Source organism: Cetorhinus maximus, chromosome 4 (assembly GCF_964194155.1).
Source record: "Cetorhinus maximus chromosome 4, sCetMax3.hap1.1, whole genome shotgun sequence".
NCBI classification, from domain to species: domain Eukaryota; kingdom Metazoa; phylum Chordata; class Chondrichthyes; order Lamniformes; family Cetorhinidae; genus Cetorhinus; species Cetorhinus maximus.
In genome coordinates, this window is record NC_135882.1 from 64061855 (window position 1) to 64080203 (window position 18349).

Below are 18349 nucleotides of genomic sequence, written 5' to 3' on the forward strand. Positions count from 1 at the left end.
TTTTAACACCATTAATACTGATCTTTCTGAAAAGTACTTGTGGACCAGACACATCAGATTTAATGCCTGGCATTGTTTTCTCCAACTGAGGTTATCAGTTTTGTAAATTACATAATTTGAGGAATTTTGATGGAACAGATAACCCATTTATTTTAAAAAATGAAGTGACAATTATCTGTTTCTGCTGAACTCTGAATTTCAAATATTTGGATCATAAAGAATAAAATTTATATGTACTAGCGTTCTCCAATATCCTGATACAATTATAGTGTAGCAGGTTTAATCTTCATTAAAATGAAATACAGTTGTATAATTGTTACAAGCCATGTTTAGCATTTGGAAGAATGATTACTCACAGTATTACAGGAATATATCTGGCATCATTTTATTAAACTTGCTGCAATGACAGTATTTATACAAACCTTTATTTAAGAAGTCTCCAACTAAACACAGCACAGTTTATATTTGACCGTCCTGATTTGGAATTTTAAAGAAAATAAATCAAAGGGAAGGTAAAACAATAACAAATTTGTTATGGAGCTCATCTCACATACACTTTAGAAGGCGAGAAGATGAACAACAAGTAGCAAGTAGGGAATTTGTGGAAGAGCGGGAATTTCAAGACATGATGAAACATATAACTTCCCATGAGACTATTGATGATGGGGAAAGAGGTAGTGAGACAAGCTGGTTTTGGAAAAGAATCGAAAAGTGCCAGGTACTGTAGCTGAAATAGCAGCCTCTAATATTAAAACGTAGAGATGGAGGTCGAGCAGAAATCTGAGGTCAGAGGGAAAGTGAGGGTGGACTGTGATATATGGCTGGAGAAAATTACTTGAATAGGATGGGGACATAACTTTTGAAAATGAATGAAGCTCTTGAAGTTGTTTCACTGCAGCAGTATGGAACTAGGGAACTATTGGGTGATGGGTATGAGTAAAAGACCTCAGATCATGGGGTTCTGCATGAGTTGGTTTGTGAAGAGTGGAAGTGGCATGGAGAAAATTTCAGAAGTAGATCCTTGAGCTACTGAAGGTGTGGTTAGTGGTTCGACAGTGGAAAAGATGAGGTATGGGTATAACTCAGCAATATGCCAAATGTGGTAAAAGCATAATTTACCATTAGATCAAATGATGGGGCGGAAAGGTCATTTCAGTTTGTACACTATGTTTAGTCTGAAGAAGCAGCCAAGGACCTTAATGCCCATGAAATCCATGAAAGAGGGCACATAGATGCTCTTGGGAGCACAACAGTAAGGCTTCGGACATTTGGCAGGATATTTCATTAGTTCAGTAATAAGAGTCAATGCTGATGGCGGAGAAGTGATGATGACTGCCATTGGCTTACATGTGGTGGCTGATCCTGTGCTTGCACATGATTTTTCCAGGGGTGGGTAGCATGTAATGATTAGGAAGGAGATAGGATAGAGTCCTGGGGTGTACCAGAAGTGAGTGGCTGCATGATGTGAAAGTTCTTAAGATGTATTTATTACACAGAGATGACAAGATTAAGGGACATCTTATTCTCTTATTCAGTCACAGGATGTGATTTCTGAATTTGATTAATCACCTCAGTTCTGTGGGTTGGTTGGAAACTGGGTTGGGGGAATGGCAGGAAAAATAAATGTATGCAACATGACAACTGTGACGTGCAAAGACTATGAAGAAAAATGTCAGGTTAAAAAGAACATTTGTTTAAAGGATAGAGAAATTAAAGGGAACTTCTTCAAAAAAAATGTCACACTAGCTTTAAGCGGGTTGAGGAAAAATGTTTGAAGAGAAGTAGGAATTGATACCAATAATAGAGTAATGAGGGAAAATTGGATGGTGAGGAATTTGTTTGGAAGGGAATTCAGGGAGTCACATGTGGGCTTCCTGGAGGAATTTAATCCATTGAGGACTGGGGAAAAGCTGCAATGTTTAAGGGATGGGTTTTGGTTAGGAGGGGAGGCATAGGTGGCTGAGTGACTGACAACAGTTTTGGAAACACACCTTTTCCAGGTACTCATTGCATTGAGACCCAGATTTAAGGGTGGAGGATGTGCAGGGTGATGATCGGCAGCAGTGGCTGGTGGTGACAGAGAGGAGTTTAAAGGCTTTCTTTACCTTGAGGGATGATCCTGGCGTAGTGAATGGATTTGGCTGTGAAGGAAAGTGGTACTACTTGAAATGATCAAGCCAAAACTGCTAGTAGATAGCCAGACCATAAAGTATCATGTGTTCCAAACTAAAAGGAATGCATTTATTTTGACATTGGTATCATGTAGTTGTTGAAATAATGGATGGTGTTGCACTTTTCCACGCATGTTGCTATCAGTAAAAACTGTTATTTTTAAACCAGAATAGTGTGCCAGTTAACAGACACACACAACTCGATGTTCTTGTTATGGTGACATTAAGCTTAAGCTGCTTAAATTGATGCAATATTTGGTAAAATTAATTATGAAGTTCTTCTTTACCCATTCGTTGACTTCCTGTTGTGAAAGCGCTGACTCCTTTCTGGGCTGCAGTTTCAAGGGCAGCAGTTAACCCTCTACTCACATAATTCTCCACATCAGTATAGGCAGGTTATTGGGTCACAGGGAACAACAAATTCAGGCCTGTTCGTATCTTGCCTGATGTCCATTTTCACACTTGCAGTGATTGAAAGCAGAACCCTGGCCAAGGTATAATCCTCCACCCACTACCCCAACCCAAGGGAGCTGATGTAAACTGCAACATTCTTGACACCAACCTCAACTAAAACAGCACAGTCTTAAGGGTTGAATGATTTGTGTGGCTCATATATTTGCAGCATAGAGCTAAGTCATCAAGAAAGTTGAATTTGCAAAATTCTGGGACAGTGACTTTTTGTGGTGGGGGGGAGGCAGGGTGATATTCTGTCCAAAATTAAGTTAATTTTTCAAGTACTGCAGCTTTATGGTGTGATGTGCCCTATTTAAGAAAATTTCAACATCAGACAGATATTTTCTATTATAGAGGCATTAGTTTTCGCAATTCTTCAAGTGGCAATCATCGAATAATTAAACATGCAGAATTATGGGGGCAGAACTATTCAAATGAAATGAAATTTCCATATCACACTTCTGCAGTGAGGAAATGAAGGGTGATAATAATTTGAAGAACAGTTATAATAAGGTGATGTGCTATAATTATTTGCCTTTGATTTTTTTTTTGATATGGAAAGGACTTTGGCAAAACTCAGGAAGAGGTGGTTAAGCACCATGCCAGCATAAATGAGATGAAAAGAACATTCCTGGAATCTACATCTGAAAGCGGACCTGACGAATGGGAGAAGAGGTTATCTGCCTCTCCAGTTAGATCCTTTTCAAAGACTGAGGACTTGCCTATGATCGAGCCCCTTGTGCCTGAGGAGGTAATTTCAGTTGCAGTGTTACTTTTAAACTCCCATGTTGCAATCAGAAATATGCAGCTTCGAAATTATGTCAACACCTGTACATGATTTGTCCATCTTTAAGCACTAAAATTGTATATGTTACAAGATTGTTTAATGATTGTTCATAAAATACTTTGTGTGATGAATAACGTATAAAATAAAGCATAGAGAAATTATACAACTGTATGCTTTCCACGTTGTTAACATTGTAATCACGCTTCATGTTTCAATTTTTAACGTAACCCAGTTTTGGAAGATCATTTTACATACTTGATACTGAATTATTTTAACATTGTTAGCAGACCAAAGAGGATGCTGGTGAGACACTACAAAGCAAGTCTGTGTATGAACAGAGTGTTGCTGGCCCTGACACTTCTGTGGTAAAAGATGATGAAAGACTAGTAAAGGTAATGAATTTGATATACTTTGGTATTGTTACTATTATGTGTGGCTATTACTGTGTTCTTTGTGCATCTCTTATTACATTTTAAGACATTGAAAATTTCATGAAAATCGAATCAGGATCCACAACTGGACAGTTTGACCCTTTAGTACTTTGCTGTACTGTTAGAGTGGATCTTCAGTCATATATTTTTTAAAATAGATTTACTATGTATGATAATTTCAGTGTATCAACATTTTCTTAAATGTGGATGGCTGTGACTAAATTGAACATTCCTGATAAGTTAGTCAAAAATCATTCTGCAAGAAACAAACTAGTTGCATAACAGGAGATCCTCTGCATTTTGTTAGAGATGTCTGCTGTTTTACTTGTCTCACCAGATTACTTTTATAGCTAGGTACATGCAATTATAAATTGCAGCTTAAGCTGCTTCACAATCTGAGTTGGGTTGAAGCTTATCATTGCATTTATTCTAATGGCATATATTTTGACTTGATACTAAAATATGCATGTATACCACAAAACACTTACAAATTATGTGCCTCTTTTCATAATTAATGAAACAGTGCACAGTACAATAATAGAAAATGTCAGAAACACAACTGGTCAGAGAGCATCTGCAGAGATGCTGATTTTAACATTTTTGGTGCAAAGCCTTCAAAACAAAGCTTTCTACAATATAACTTGCTTTCTATTTTGTCACTTTACACATCTAGTTTCTTTTAAACAACCAGTAAAGGTAAGCTTGTGTTTATTAAGAGATTCATTCAGTTCATTTACAATAACATATTGGCATAAGACAAAAGTTTTCATGTAACATTTGCATAGAAATCTTTAAACCCTGAAAGCCTATGTCCAGTGTTCAACATTGTCAATGCCAAAAAAAACAGCATTATCCGTCCAGCAAATTTTACACATACTATAATCTGATTTGAAAGAGAGACTGATGTGAAACATCTGTTTCAATGCATTTCATGGTTTAGGAGTTTTTGTTTAATTCAGTGAATTTGTAATCTGCCTTCATGTCCTTTTACTTGTAATCACATTGTTTCCAGTGAGCTTAACTGGTGTGGCCCCACAATATTATAGAAACCAAAAATAATCAAATCAAAAGATACACCTTGAAATATGAGCCCGGAAAATAGTGTTGGTGATATTGTGAACATGCTTAATGTATCACATATCTGCTTGTTATTTTAATGCAGCCATCAATCAATTTAAATCATGGATTAATGACCCCATTAAAATAGTGGACAGAGAAATTTAATATGAACATGGTGCATGCACATTGATCCAAATGCAGAAATATACAAAAAGAGACAGAACATCACCAGCTGGGGAAACAATTTGGTCCTTGTACATCATTTAGTGCATGTAGGATCTAACAGTTGCCTCATTCCCCATTTCCCTTTCAGTCACGCAATCAAGTACCTATCTAGCTTAGATAAGCCATTCACATGGGCAGAAGTAAAGCTGTTCATTATTTTAAAGCGTATCCTCTCAAATTGTACACTATTCCCAAGTACAAAGCCACAGATATGTATCCAAAAATTATTGCAGAAATATTGTACAGCAACAGGACTTCTGAAAAAATGTTCATTTGAAGTTTTCATTTCATGATATTTGAGAGTTGGACAGATTTCCCCGATTCTCATCCATTTTATTTTAATGTTTGTTCATTGTGAAAGTGGCTGTTGGTTGTTTACATTGAGACAAATTTGCTGAATGCGTGCTCCTAGTGTGGAGCCAGACTGCATTTTGGGAAATTATAGGAATGTCCCCTACAATTTTCCAATCATGAATGGAAAAATTGTGGGGAGCACACCTACAGTTTCCCAGTATGAACTTCTGGCAGGTAGTATCCTGTACCTGATATGTATGTTCTGAAAATTATCCCTTTTATGCTTTTCACAACTGTTTTATGTCTGGAACTTGCACTGAAGTTAGAATGCAATATAGTTTTCTTGTTAATTAATGCTATTTTTACTCCCAATAATTTTATCAGGCTGGAGAAGAGAAGGAGGTGATGGACAAGGAGCCAACTATTAGTCATAGCAGCATGGTGTCTCATGAAGTTGTGGTCAACAAAACAGTCTCATCTCCCCCAGAGGTTGATTTTTTTCTAATTCACTTGTACACATTGGGTTGTTCACATGGTATTTATATATGGATTTTAACCAAATGTTGTAATCTCAGCTAAGATATCAAAGGTAAAACTCTCTAATTGATAGCCAAATTGAATTTAAGTTTGTTTAACCTGTCTTTTGGTGGATAGTAAAGGCAAACATTACAATTAAACACAACTTGATCAAATGTAAAATGTTGTTCCAGCTATATGTGGAGCTTAGGCTGTTAGTTGAGCAAAAAAGGAAGTTCATACATTTGATAAAATGTTTTAAAAGTTTAAATTAGCTTGTTTAGTCTAATACAGCATCACGGGTGACTGGTGATGACATTATTACAGTGGTGTACAATGCAGGTTTACTCATGTGAAATCCAAATGACATCATAATGCCAAAACAATTATTTGCGTTAATATAACATTTTTAGCATTGCAGAAAGCCCCAGTGCAGTTTACGGAGTGACAATCAAAAAATAGATGATGAGCTTAAGGAAGTAGTATGAGGGGTGACCAAAAACTTGGTCCAAGAGGTGGGTTTTAAGAAGGGACTTACAGGATAAGAAAGAAGTGGAGAGCAGAAGGGTTCAGAGAGAAAATTGGAGAAGTTGTGTCTAGGCAGCTGAATTCACGGTCACTGGTGAAGAAGAGAGAGGGAAATGCAAAACTGACCAAAGACAGGGAAAGAGAATTTGGGGAATGTTGTATTGATGAGGAGGTTACAGAGTTAGGATGGGCTTGGCCATGTATGGATTTAAACACATGGATAATTTATTTTAAATTAAGACATTGAGGAACAGGAGCTATTTATGATTCAATGAGAGAGCAGAGGTCCTGGGTGAGTGAGCCTGGTTAAGGATAGGATAAATGCAGCAGGGTTTTGGATGAGCTGAAATTTAGAGGATAAAGGATGGGAGGCCAACCAGGAGAGCATTCCAGCTGATCCTGGAGTGACAAAAGGCATGGATGAAGATTTCAACGACAGATGGGCAGAGATATGGTGAGAGGTAGACATAACTACGGAGGTGGAAATAGGCAATCTTTTTGATGGAGAGGATCTGACATTGGGGTCAAGTAGAACGCTGAGGCGGTGAATCTGCTTCAACCTAAGAAAGTGGTCAGTGATGGGAATGGAGTTGGTGTACAGATTTTGTGGTGGAGCTGAAAGCGTTGGGTTTGGCCTTTCCAACGTTCAGTATGCTAAGAAGACAAACTGGATGATGGGCTAGACAATGAAGTAGAGACTTTGGAAGAGGCTGGGTGTGGCTGACTATGCCAAAGGCTGCAAAGAGGATAAAGAGGGATTATGCACCACAATTGTAGTTATAAGAGAATGTCACTTCTAACTTTGGTTCGGGCCATTTCAGCAAATAATCCCTCGGAGCACTGGGCATTCTTTTTCCTCAATCCTGAGATAATGTACGTACATGGATATTATGTATACACCTACAGTAGCTCCATGATCTTGCTACAGAGTCTACTTAGTTTGCCAGCAAAGGATGGAATTTCTCTTCTTAATATTGGTGTACCCTGAGCTGTGATTCCCAAACTAAATGTTTAGCATTTAAAATGTTATATTTCTGTGTAGTTATTCACTTTGACGTGAGTGATGTAGTGGTTTATTGAAAACCTGAGAGTTTGAAGCTGTTTAGTTCTGAAATTGAATCATATATAGTTGGCAGTGCACCTTTCCCTTTGAAACAGATGAAAACAAAACTGGCCTCTTAACTATAATATTACAACAGGTGGGTTAAGAAAGCACCTATTCAGTGTTAAGTATAGTGTCAGCATAAATCTGTGAATTCATGTAGTTGTTCTGCAAAAGCACTTAATTACACAACTTCAAAATCCTATTTAAAAACACCAGAGACCAAAACTCGAAGCACTGTAGGAGGGCTGTCTACTGAAGCTTGTATTTCTGTGGCGACATCTATCATAAGTTTTTGACTTCCCTTGTGGACAGTAACCTGGCATAGAAGATAACCTGCCTGTTTGGGAGCCCACCAACTCCCAAACCATTCATCAATGAAAATCAGCAAGTTCTTTAATAGGTAGGTGACCCACTCTGCCAGATTGCTGCCCATATGAAAACAAAAATTTACCCTCTAGATTCAGCATCCACTTGAAGCTGATAATCTTGCTGAGTTTGATGAATAAAAGAAAATGTACTTCCTAACCTACTTCAAATGACTAATGAAATCTTGTGACACAAGAATTTGGAAAACAACACGTAGGGGAGGGATGAGAAAGGAACTTCAATATAGACAACATCAAAAAGTAAATGCTAACATTATGATGCAATGATTAACACCAAGCAGTAGAGGAAGTAAAGTTGAAGATGAAGTGAGATGTGCATTGATCTGAATAACAATTGGTAGATTTTGTGTCATCTGTCAAATTGTCAAACAGAAAATTTTGCTGTCTACATTGGAAGAAACTGACATTTCAAAGAAGGGGGAAACAAAAAGAGGTGATGCTGAAGGTAGCCTGAAAGCTAAAGAAACTGCAAGACAGCGAGGAATTGAAAGCTCTTATATGGGGCCAGCCATGCAGAAGTATGAGACCTCAATGACCAAATGGAAGACTAGTGAAGAGCCAATGTTTACCATTGCTACGGCACACTATTTTACTGAGTCAACGGGATCAAGATTATTGGTAACTGTTGCCCTTGACTCTCCCAATCTAAAGATATCTGCATGACTTTCAGGCAATATGGCTTTGGTATGCTTAAAGAGCTGAAGGCACCATTAAGTTTACCTGCTATTTGCTTGTATCCAGCCAGTGGTCCTCCAGGATAGTTTTGATATTTTATTTTTGGCATTACTGTTTGGTTAAATTAGGCACACTTCCTTTAAAATGTAGGCATTTTCAGGCTGCACCTCATTTGCATTTCAGCAGATTGACCCATCACCTTCTGTTACAACTTCATACAACTTGATTCTGTCGCACATCTTTTCAATCCAGTAAAACTTCTGAAATGTGTGATGTTCCTCAGTATCAACCTGTCATCTTATCCTTTGCCTGTAAGTTTCCCTCTACTTATTCTCTGCTTTTGCTTTTTTCATTTGTCCTAATTAATCTCTCACAACTTCCTCAACTTTTATATTTGAATAGGCTTTTATCTGTCTGCTATTTACACATGTGTCAGTTGGCTTTTAAATGTTGACTTTCTGTGTCTACACAGACAAAGCAACCTGGTTCGGAAGTAACTTCAAAAAATGTAGACGTCTCCAATCTAATAGATTCAGCACGAAAACAAATGGATGCAAAGGAATGGGCTTCTGCTTCATCATACGGCTGGGCTCAGGTGTCTTTTTATTCTTTATAGAAATTCATTGCACTGAAATGGGCTCAAGACGTTTTTGTTGGTCCTACTTCATTCTTGCTGTTTGTTTTGTCTGCTAGTATGTTTTTCTTTACTTTGAAAACTGGATTTGAGAGGACTGTCCTTTTTTGTGAGAACAGCATTCTATCTCTTTAAACTATCTTCTATCCATGCCACACACCATCTATCCGTGGAGTTGCCAACTCTGGTTGGACCAGTCCCTGGAGGTTTCATCACATGTCCTCCTGCCTCCAACTGCCCCACCCCCACACTCTTGTCATTGGCCACCTGACATATCCATCCTCATGGTGCACTGCCTTCCTATGCCAATTGGAAAGTGACTCCCTCAAACCGTGTTCTTTCCCATGTCCAAACTTTTTATAACAAGTAAACAAAAGTGTTCAAATTTTTTTATTCATTGTCCCGCTGAACTCTCTCCTGGGTTTCTTGAAGTAGGTTATTCTTTAATTCCTGGAAACTGCAGTGCAATACTGGAGGGTTTGGCAACCTTATCCACCCTGAGAGCTACTTTTTTCAGGCCCCTACTAATGTCACTTTCAAACCTGTAGCCAGGGCCTGGATATTTGCGACAGTGACCTGAGAATGATTCTCCCTCAAATTTCCACCTGTGTAGGGAAAATTCTGGCCTCCACTTGGTGCTTTCTCACAGTGAAGCAGCCGGTGATCAGGAACTTGAATTGTAGCAAGTCTGTGCTGATGCTACAAAGCTGTCTTATTTAATTTGTAACAACATAAATTAACCTTCACTCTGGTAAGTTTAAAAAAACAATCATTGTGTTTTTAAAGTATTTCCATTGTAAAATTTAGGAGTAATGCACTGTCCATTTGAATGATGGTACCAGCTACCTTTGTAGTCATCCAATACGAGAGGAGATATCTGGGGCACATTGCTTAACCAGTTGCATTTGTGTCTGTGGGGGAAAGCTGTATGGAGAACATTGTAGGATTGTGACAACATGCAATTGCAGCTACTTGATCTTGTCATATTGCATGTTTTGCTTTAAGATTGCTCCTTGGAAGTTATATTGCATGTTATTTGCAGTAAATTTACTGTTTAGGTAGCTGTGCTGGCAATAATTTCACCATGGCAATCTTTAGATTTTTTTTAAAGTTTTATTCTCTGTTTTGCTGGAAGCTTGTTTTTTGTACACAGAAGGTGCATAGTAAGAATGTTTCCTCACAATGCATTGTCCACAGTAGCATTTGTACACAGGTTACACATCAATACCTAGCAGGGATGAGAAATGCAGAGACAAGTACATGCTTTAGAAGAGCCCTTATGATTTTATGCTGGAAGTTTCCTCGGAGCTGCTCCTGTTTGTCACCACAAATTTGCAGAAGTGTGCGAGAAACTTTTCACATGAGTTTCCTGTTGCACTTCAAGTTACAGTAGTGACACATGAACAGCTCTGGGAAAACCAGAGGACACCGATTTAAGGTGATTGGCAAAAGAACCAATGACAACATGAGGAAGAACCTTTTTTATGCAGCAAATGGTTAGGATCTGGAACTCATTGCTCAAGAGGGTGGTGGAGGCAGATTCAGTCGTCTCTTTCAAAAGGGAATTGGATTGTACCTGAAGAGAAGGTATTTGCAAAGTTACGAGGAAAGGCCAGGAGAAAAGGACCAGAAGAGTTGCTCTTGCACCAAGGTGGCACACACTCAAGAAGCTGAATGGGCTCCTGTGCTGTAACCATTCTATGATTTTATGATAACTCTTGAGCCTATATGTAGTCATTTTGGTGTATGAGTGTATAATTTTGACAGGCTGTGCCTTCTATTTCTGAATGCATGACGGCATGGTCATCAACTTAGCATTTCTGTTCATTTTCTTTTGACTGTTTTTGAATTTATTGAAATCCAGTATGATTTGGTTTCAAATGATAGCCTGATTGTTGACTTTTAATAGTATTGAAGGTGGTAGTGCATTCTTCGATATAGGTTTGTTCCATGGAAGAGCAATTTCCTAAAGTAAAGATACACTTTGCCACAATAACCACCTATATTCTCTAAATTACTTAAACTTGAGAATTTATCAAAAGCCATAACCACAAAGATAGTCAGATAAAATTTCAAATGTATAACAGTACTGGAACTGAGTACTTCCGTTATGAGCTTGACACATGCTTCATCAATAAGGCAACAGGATTTGCAGTAAATACTCAAGTACAGCCAAAGTGCAGATGAGAAAATTATTGGAGTTGGTAGATTGCATTTCAGGTTATTGGACTGTATGTAGCTTCTGCTATTTAGTTTTTTATTTTCAATTTAAATTTGCAGAGTATTAAGCTTTCTCCTCTCTTATCTCTCTTTCCAAAAAATCTTACTAATGTTGTGCATTGTGAAATTCTTTCTTTGGAGAACATTTTCAGGAATTATGTATGCTCCTAGTGCTGATTTCTATTCCTTGCCGCAGATTCAAAGTCTATTCTGTGCCTGCACAAATGTTGCATTTCTCAAATCAATGTCTGCTTTGAAAACTTAGCTTATTTGGAGAGCCAGTGCAGACACGATGGGCTGAATGGCCTCTTTCTGTGCCATTAAGATTCGGTGATTCTGTGATTTCATGATTGATGCTAGTGAGGAATTTTGTAATATCTGCCTATAAACTGAGGGTGGAAAATTCTACAGTGCAGCAGTGCAGTTTCAATCTGCTCACAAAAAGAAAATAATTGGAGAAAGTTCAAAATGCCTTTACATTTTCATCATTACCTTAAATTTTCTTATGTATGCATTCTGCACCTAAAGCATGCTTTAGATGGAACACAGTGACAAAAACCTTTTTACAAAATCAATGTATGCTTCCCACTGAATAAGCCATCACACTCACTAATTTTTGTGATTTTAAAGTTTTACAATACTTCTGTCTGCTGATTATTTGGATATTTTAGATAAAGTATGTTTTTCATAAATATGCTTTTCAAGTTCAATTTTAATGAATATATTGTTGGCTCACATAGGAACTTAAGAAAATGGAGAAGTTTGTGCCTTAGTCCTAATTCTTTTACTGGCTACTACAGTGAAATAGTTGAATTTTACTACATATTGTTATAGCAGAGTTTTTTTTTCTCTAGAAATCTGAAATGAAATCTGAAATGAATTGGGAAGTAAGTTCCAAAGTGGTGCAACATGAAACCCACGAAGAGGAGAAGACGATGAAGTTTATGCAGGAAACAATGGTGATGGAAGAGGAGCATGTGATGAATGTGCATGCAAGCGAGGATGCTTCTGCTCTATGTGCTAAGCTGGCAGGAGTTGAGAGGGATACTATAGCAGAGGCGAGCAAAGCTCAGTCATCTGGTGATGCAGAGGGCCTGAGTTGCCCGGTGACCATGGAAACCAAAGAGGAGAAGAGGGAGATGGCGAGTCCCAAAGTGGATAAAGCGGTAACTGAAGTTGCAGAAGTACCTGCTTCTGCTCAAGGGTGGGAGGAACAACCTGAAATGATAGGCAAGCCTTCAGATAGATCTGAAGAAAAACCTCAGTTTGAGGTAACTGGTTTCCCTCACCCCTTACCAACTGTCATCATTAATTATTCTCATTTAATCTATTTGTTTCCCTATACATTTGCAAAGATCTATGAAAAGAATGGGGAAAAAAATGACAAAACATCAGAAATGCATGGACTGCAAAAAGATTGGCTGTCATTAATTGCTATTGAATCAAGTGATTTAAAACACTTTTAATGCATTGCTGATACTTTGTTGTCCCTGTCATTTAAAAACCTAAGGGGTCATTTTAATCCCACCAGGCTGGCAGGAAACTGACCAGAGCTGAATTTTGCTTTTTGACGAAAGTGGAAAGTAAATTCAGGCAGAGCGTAAAATGGATGCTCGACCTTTCACTCTGAATGGGTTGCGTTAAAACCACCCTCTAGTTTCTGCACACTGTCATCTCATTGCACTGATTTTGAAATGCTACTGTTTGTTCTGCTACAGCTTCTTAATGAAGTGCCTCTTGCAAGCTTGCAGTGCTTTTGGTCTAACTTTAGGTGATGTGATGCCTTCTATTTTTGATATGATTTTTATAGTTTCTGTTTGCTATAGTCAGATCACATTATAGTAAATGCCTGGGACCAATGCACCTCTTGCTTCATCTAACTCAAATTTTAAGTTCTTTCCTGAATTAAGGGGGTCTGCCAAGACCAAATATTTCCAAATTTTAAGTTTTTATGATGAGTGGTTTAAGTTATGATTTTTTTTCATAATAAGAAGTTCTTGATAGTTTAGTAAGGTTTGAAAAAATGATAACTGCTTCTTAAACAGTACAAAATTATTTTAGAAATTAAGGTATTTTGATTCCTTCAAAAGAGGGTTAAACTTTGTCAGATGTTTTTTGCTCATTACTTTCCTCTTTTTTGGGCCCAATTTCTGGCATAATGTTTTCAAAGTACATTCAACAAATAGATTGTGTTCGGAAAAGAATAGCCTGGACTTTGTGGCCAATGATGAAGTGTCAGCACTTGCTGACCTCCAAGAAAGCTGTCCCCAACAATCTATTGGCCTTGTGGTGTGGATTTCATCTTTCTCGATGTTAATTTCATACTGCCACCAACTACATGGGACCTTTGATTTCCAGTTAGAATTATGCCATCAAGCAGGTTAGGCAGCCATTCACATTAATGAATTCTCAGAGAGCAAAGCAGGAAGTATAAAGCATTTGTTATCACCCAACTCTAATGACTTTATATTGAGCAAAATGAAGATTGGGACCTGCGTATGAGATTAAGGTAGAAGCTGAAATAGCAAATAAACTTTAAAAATAGTTTTATTATTTTAAAATTCTATGGGAATTTAATCATAGTGGAGAAATTTGACATTTCACAATTAGGTTTTCAGGCCCAGAGAGATTGTTCAATAATTATGACTAAGTACTCCATTTGAAAACCTAGTTAAACTTCATTTGACAAGACATAACGTTTTTAACATTAACAGCAAAAACTGAATGTAAAAAGTTGGAAATTCCCATCACATCAGTGGTTTCCAGATGATTTCTATCTGTGTGGACTTCAACATTACATCCTTTGGAGCAGCAGGGAACCACTGACAGCAACTTTTGGATTTCCACACGTTTAACCACACATGTGCAGACACCAGAAGTTGCTGTCACAGAATAATGACAGCAACTGCTGACAGTTCTGCCATCATTGCAACTGCAAAACCTGGGCCAGTTGGCTTAGATTTTGGAAACAGGTGCTTAGATTTAAGCCAGCGAGAGTATATTACTGGGGATTTGTGCCTAAAAAAAGGTTGAAATTACCCCTCTCTGCTTCTCTAAAATGCAAACATCTGTCCTAATGATGGTGTAGCTTGTTTTTATTAAAATCTGGAACATGAGTTCATATACAGGTACAGCAAGCAATTAGGAAGGCATTTACACAATGTCCTTTATTGCAAGTGGGTTGGAGTAGAAGAGTAAAGAAGCCTTGGTACAATTGTACAGGGCTTTGGTGTGAAACCGCACCTGCATTACTGTTAATTCAATAATGTAAAAACTTTGAAGTGATTTTGATTTGTCCAAAAGAAGGTTAAATCCTGTCAGGTGATTTTTTTTTTTTGCACCTACTTTTCATCTTTCTTTTGGCCCAGTTTCTGTGATATGGCAGAAAGTAAACAACACAGATTACCCTTCATTCTTTAATCACTTTACAGAGAGTGAAATAAAGATTGGGACATGCACACGGTTTTGTTCTCCTTTCCAACGAAGGATATACTTGCCTTGAAAGCAGTGTAGTGAAGAATCACTAGATTGATTCCTGAGATGAGGGAGTTATCCTATGATGGGAGGTTGAATAGTCTGAAGTTCAGAAGATTTAAAAGGAGATCTCATTGAAACATAAAAGAGTCTGAGAGGGCTTGACAAGATAGATGCTAAGATATTGTTTCACTGGCTGTGGAGTCTGGAACTAGGGGGCATAGTCTCAGGATAAGAGGCCAAATAATTTTAAGACTGAGATGAGGAGGAATTTCTTCAGTCAAACAGTTGTGAATCTTTGCAATTCTCAACTCCAAAGGCTGTGGATGAACAGTCGTTGAGTATATACAAGTCTGAGATAGACTCTAGCAGAATAGAGGGGAATGAGGATCAAGTGTGAAAGTGGAATTGAGGTCAAAGATCAGTTGTAATCACGTTGAATGGTGGAGCAGGCTTGAGGAGCTGTATGGCTTACTCCTCCTGTTTCTTATGATCTTACAATCATATATTCTTAGGAGAGGAATGATGAAGGAAAAGATAATCATCGATCTTTGTCATGCACAGTCATACATTGACTGTTATTTACAGAACATTAGAACAAATGCAGATAGAGGCTGCCTGTTCCTTGTTATAGCATTCCTGGTCACTTGAGAGAAACAGGCCCTCTAATGGTTAGACTAATGCTAATCTTGTTATATAATTGTTCTGTTTTTTTGTATGCAGTGCTCTGCTGTGGGATGTTTGTTACATTTACCCAGTCACAAAAATAGCTGGATCTCATGGAATGTTATAACGTGGATATATATATATACATTTTATCAGAATTGTGAATTAGACATTACATGGTTCCAGGGCCAGAGAGGTTCTTCGGGAGTAGTTATAACTTACTACACCATTAACCTAATTAAACTTAATCAATAAGGCTTAGCATTTTCAAAGATTTTTACGGTGATATTACAGTACAAAAAATGGAAATTCTTATCAGATCTGTGATTTCTGATTGCTTGAAGTCTACGAGGACTACTGCGAGACAGCACATCCTCTGGAGAAGCATAGAGCCACTGGCAGAAATTTCTAGATTTCTGCATTCAATTGCATGTGTGCTGACTCGAGAAATTACTTTCAGTTTCAAAGGACTGATGATGACAAACTTTGACAGTTTTGTTGTCATAACTACCACAAAATCCAGGCCATCATATTTCCAATCTTGGTTTACAATTGAAATTCTGAATACAGGGAATAGACCAATGCAGAAAACTTTAGTATCTTTTTTTCTCTCTTTACTTTAAAGTTATAGGAGTGCAGCCAACTGTAAATGCACAGATTTCCTGAATTCCTAAGCATAAATGGCTGGACATGCAGAGACATGTTAAAGTAGAATGGATCCAGAAATGGGTCGATAATCTGTTTGAGGCATCATGTTCTAGGTAATAATTATTGGAGATTCTCGTTTACATATGGACTCCAGCACCCAACAGCAAATGTAAAAGTCACTGTGAAAATTTTGGGGCATCTCACTTGTCAGCTTTGAATAGGAATCCTTGCACAGAACTCTCCTAAACTCTCCACAAATAGGAAGGAAAACCCTGAATTGTAAATTCTCCTTAAAACTGATATGACATGTATAGTACAGTGAAAACATCAGTTGCTGAATGGTGGGGATGAAAAATGTCATGAGGTTTACTCACATTTGAGGAGTTGTTTGTCCTTTTTGTTTTAGCCACCTGTTGTGAAAACAGAAACTGTCAGCTTTGGCAGTATGTGTCAGGAGGATGAGAAGGAAATCTGCACCAAGGATGTCCCTGTAGTTCACACTGAGACTAAAACAATCACCTATGAATCAGCAAAGGTAATAGATTTGTTGAGTGAAACCTTGTGCAGTCCTTCATCCAGGTTATAAGAAATGATCAAGACTTGATAAAATATTGATCCTGGTATTATTCCTTTGTTATGGCTTTTCTAATCTGTATAACCAGCACTAAATCTATTTACATAATGACAATTTAATGCTTATACAGTTACAATCCAACATATTAATTTGGAGCAGAAGTGGGCCATTTGGCCTCTCAAGCCTGCTCCGCCATTTGTTAAGATCATGGCTGGACTCTTGTCACTGTTCCTTCACGGTCGCTGGGTAAAAATCCTGGAACTCTCTCACTAACAGAACTGTGGATGTTCCTATAACACGTGGAATGCATCAGTTCAAGAAGGCAGCTCACCACCACCTCTCAAGGGTAATTACGGATGGGCAATAAATGCTGGCCTAACCAATGACATCCATGAACAAATTTTTAAAAATCTGACCATGGCCTCTACTTCTCTGCCGTACCCCACTCCCACCTCAATACCCCTTGACTCCCATGTCAGTCAAGAACCTATCTAACTCAGTCTTAAAAATATTCAATGATCCAGCCTCCACTGCTCTCTGGGTAAGAGAATTCCACAGACTAACAACCAACTAGAATGTCTGCATCATCCCTCTGCTTAGTGAAGACAGAGACAAAGTACTCCATGAGAACCCCACCCACATCTTCAGCATCAATGCACACATTACCATGTACATCTCTGATAGGTCGTACCCTTTCCTTAGTTATCCTCTTTCCCTTAATGTACTGGGAAAACATCTTTGGGTTTTCTTTAATTTTACCTGCCAATGTTTTTGCATATCCTCTCTTTGCTTCCCTAATTTCCTTTTTTACTTCACCCCTGTACTTTCTTTAGTCCTATAGGCTTTCTACAGTATTAAGCTTTTTTGTGACTATCATAATATTTCCTTCTGCTTTATCTTGGCCTGTTTGCTTCTGGATAGCCAGGGGGCTCTAGATTTGGCAGTACCACCCTTTTTCTTTGTGGGGACATGTCTACACTGTGCCCGCAGAATCTCACTTCTGAATACCTCCATCTCATTTAACACTGTTTTCCCTTCTAGTAGTTGTATCCAGTCCACTTTCATCAGTCCACCTCTCAGCTTCGTAAAAATTGTCTTCCCCAGTTTAGAACTTTTACTCCTTTTCTATCTTTTTCCTTTTCCATAATGATGCAAAATCTAACTGTATTATGGTCACTGTCTCCAAAATGGACCCCCACTGCTACTTCATCCACTTGCCCAGTTTCATTTCCTAAGACTAAATCTAGAATTGTGCCCCCTGTCATTGTGCTTGTTATATGCTGGCTAAACAGGTTCACTTGAATTCAGTTCAAGAATTTTGTGCCCTTCATATTGTTAGTATCCCGGTTGATATTAGGGTAGTTGAAGTCTCCAACTATTGCTACCCTGTTGTTTTTGCACTGAGATTTGCTGATATTGGTCATACAACTACACTACAACATACAACTACATACAACTTCCTTTCGCTATTTGGGGGTATGGTACACTCCCAGCAATGTGCCT

General features: G+C 38.1%; 1 protein-coding gene across 15 annotated transcripts in view; it reads left to right on the top strand.

The window, feature by feature from the left end:
- The window catches only part of LOC144679648 (band 4.1-like protein 3), a 299756-nt gene that overhangs the window by 265160 nt on the left and 16247 nt on the right, over nt 1-18349 (top strand). For 8 of the 15 annotated variants that reach the window (XM_078540247.1, XM_078540233.1, XM_078540241.1 and 5 more), the window contains exons 13-18: nt 3187-3375; nt 3696-3803; nt 5805-5909; nt 9103-9225; nt 12339-12755; nt 16679-16807. In XM_078540247.1, coding sequence (XP_078396373.1) covers nt 3187-3375; nt 3696-3803; nt 5805-5909; nt 9103-9225; nt 12339-12755; nt 16679-16807 — 1071 coding nt within the window. The remainder of the gene's footprint in view (nt 1-3186; nt 3376-3695; nt 3804-5804; nt 5910-9102; nt 9226-12338; nt 12756-16678; nt 16808-18349) is intronic. The other 7 variants (XM_078540242.1, XM_078540245.1, XM_078540246.1 and 4 more) reach the window with 6 other exon arrangements.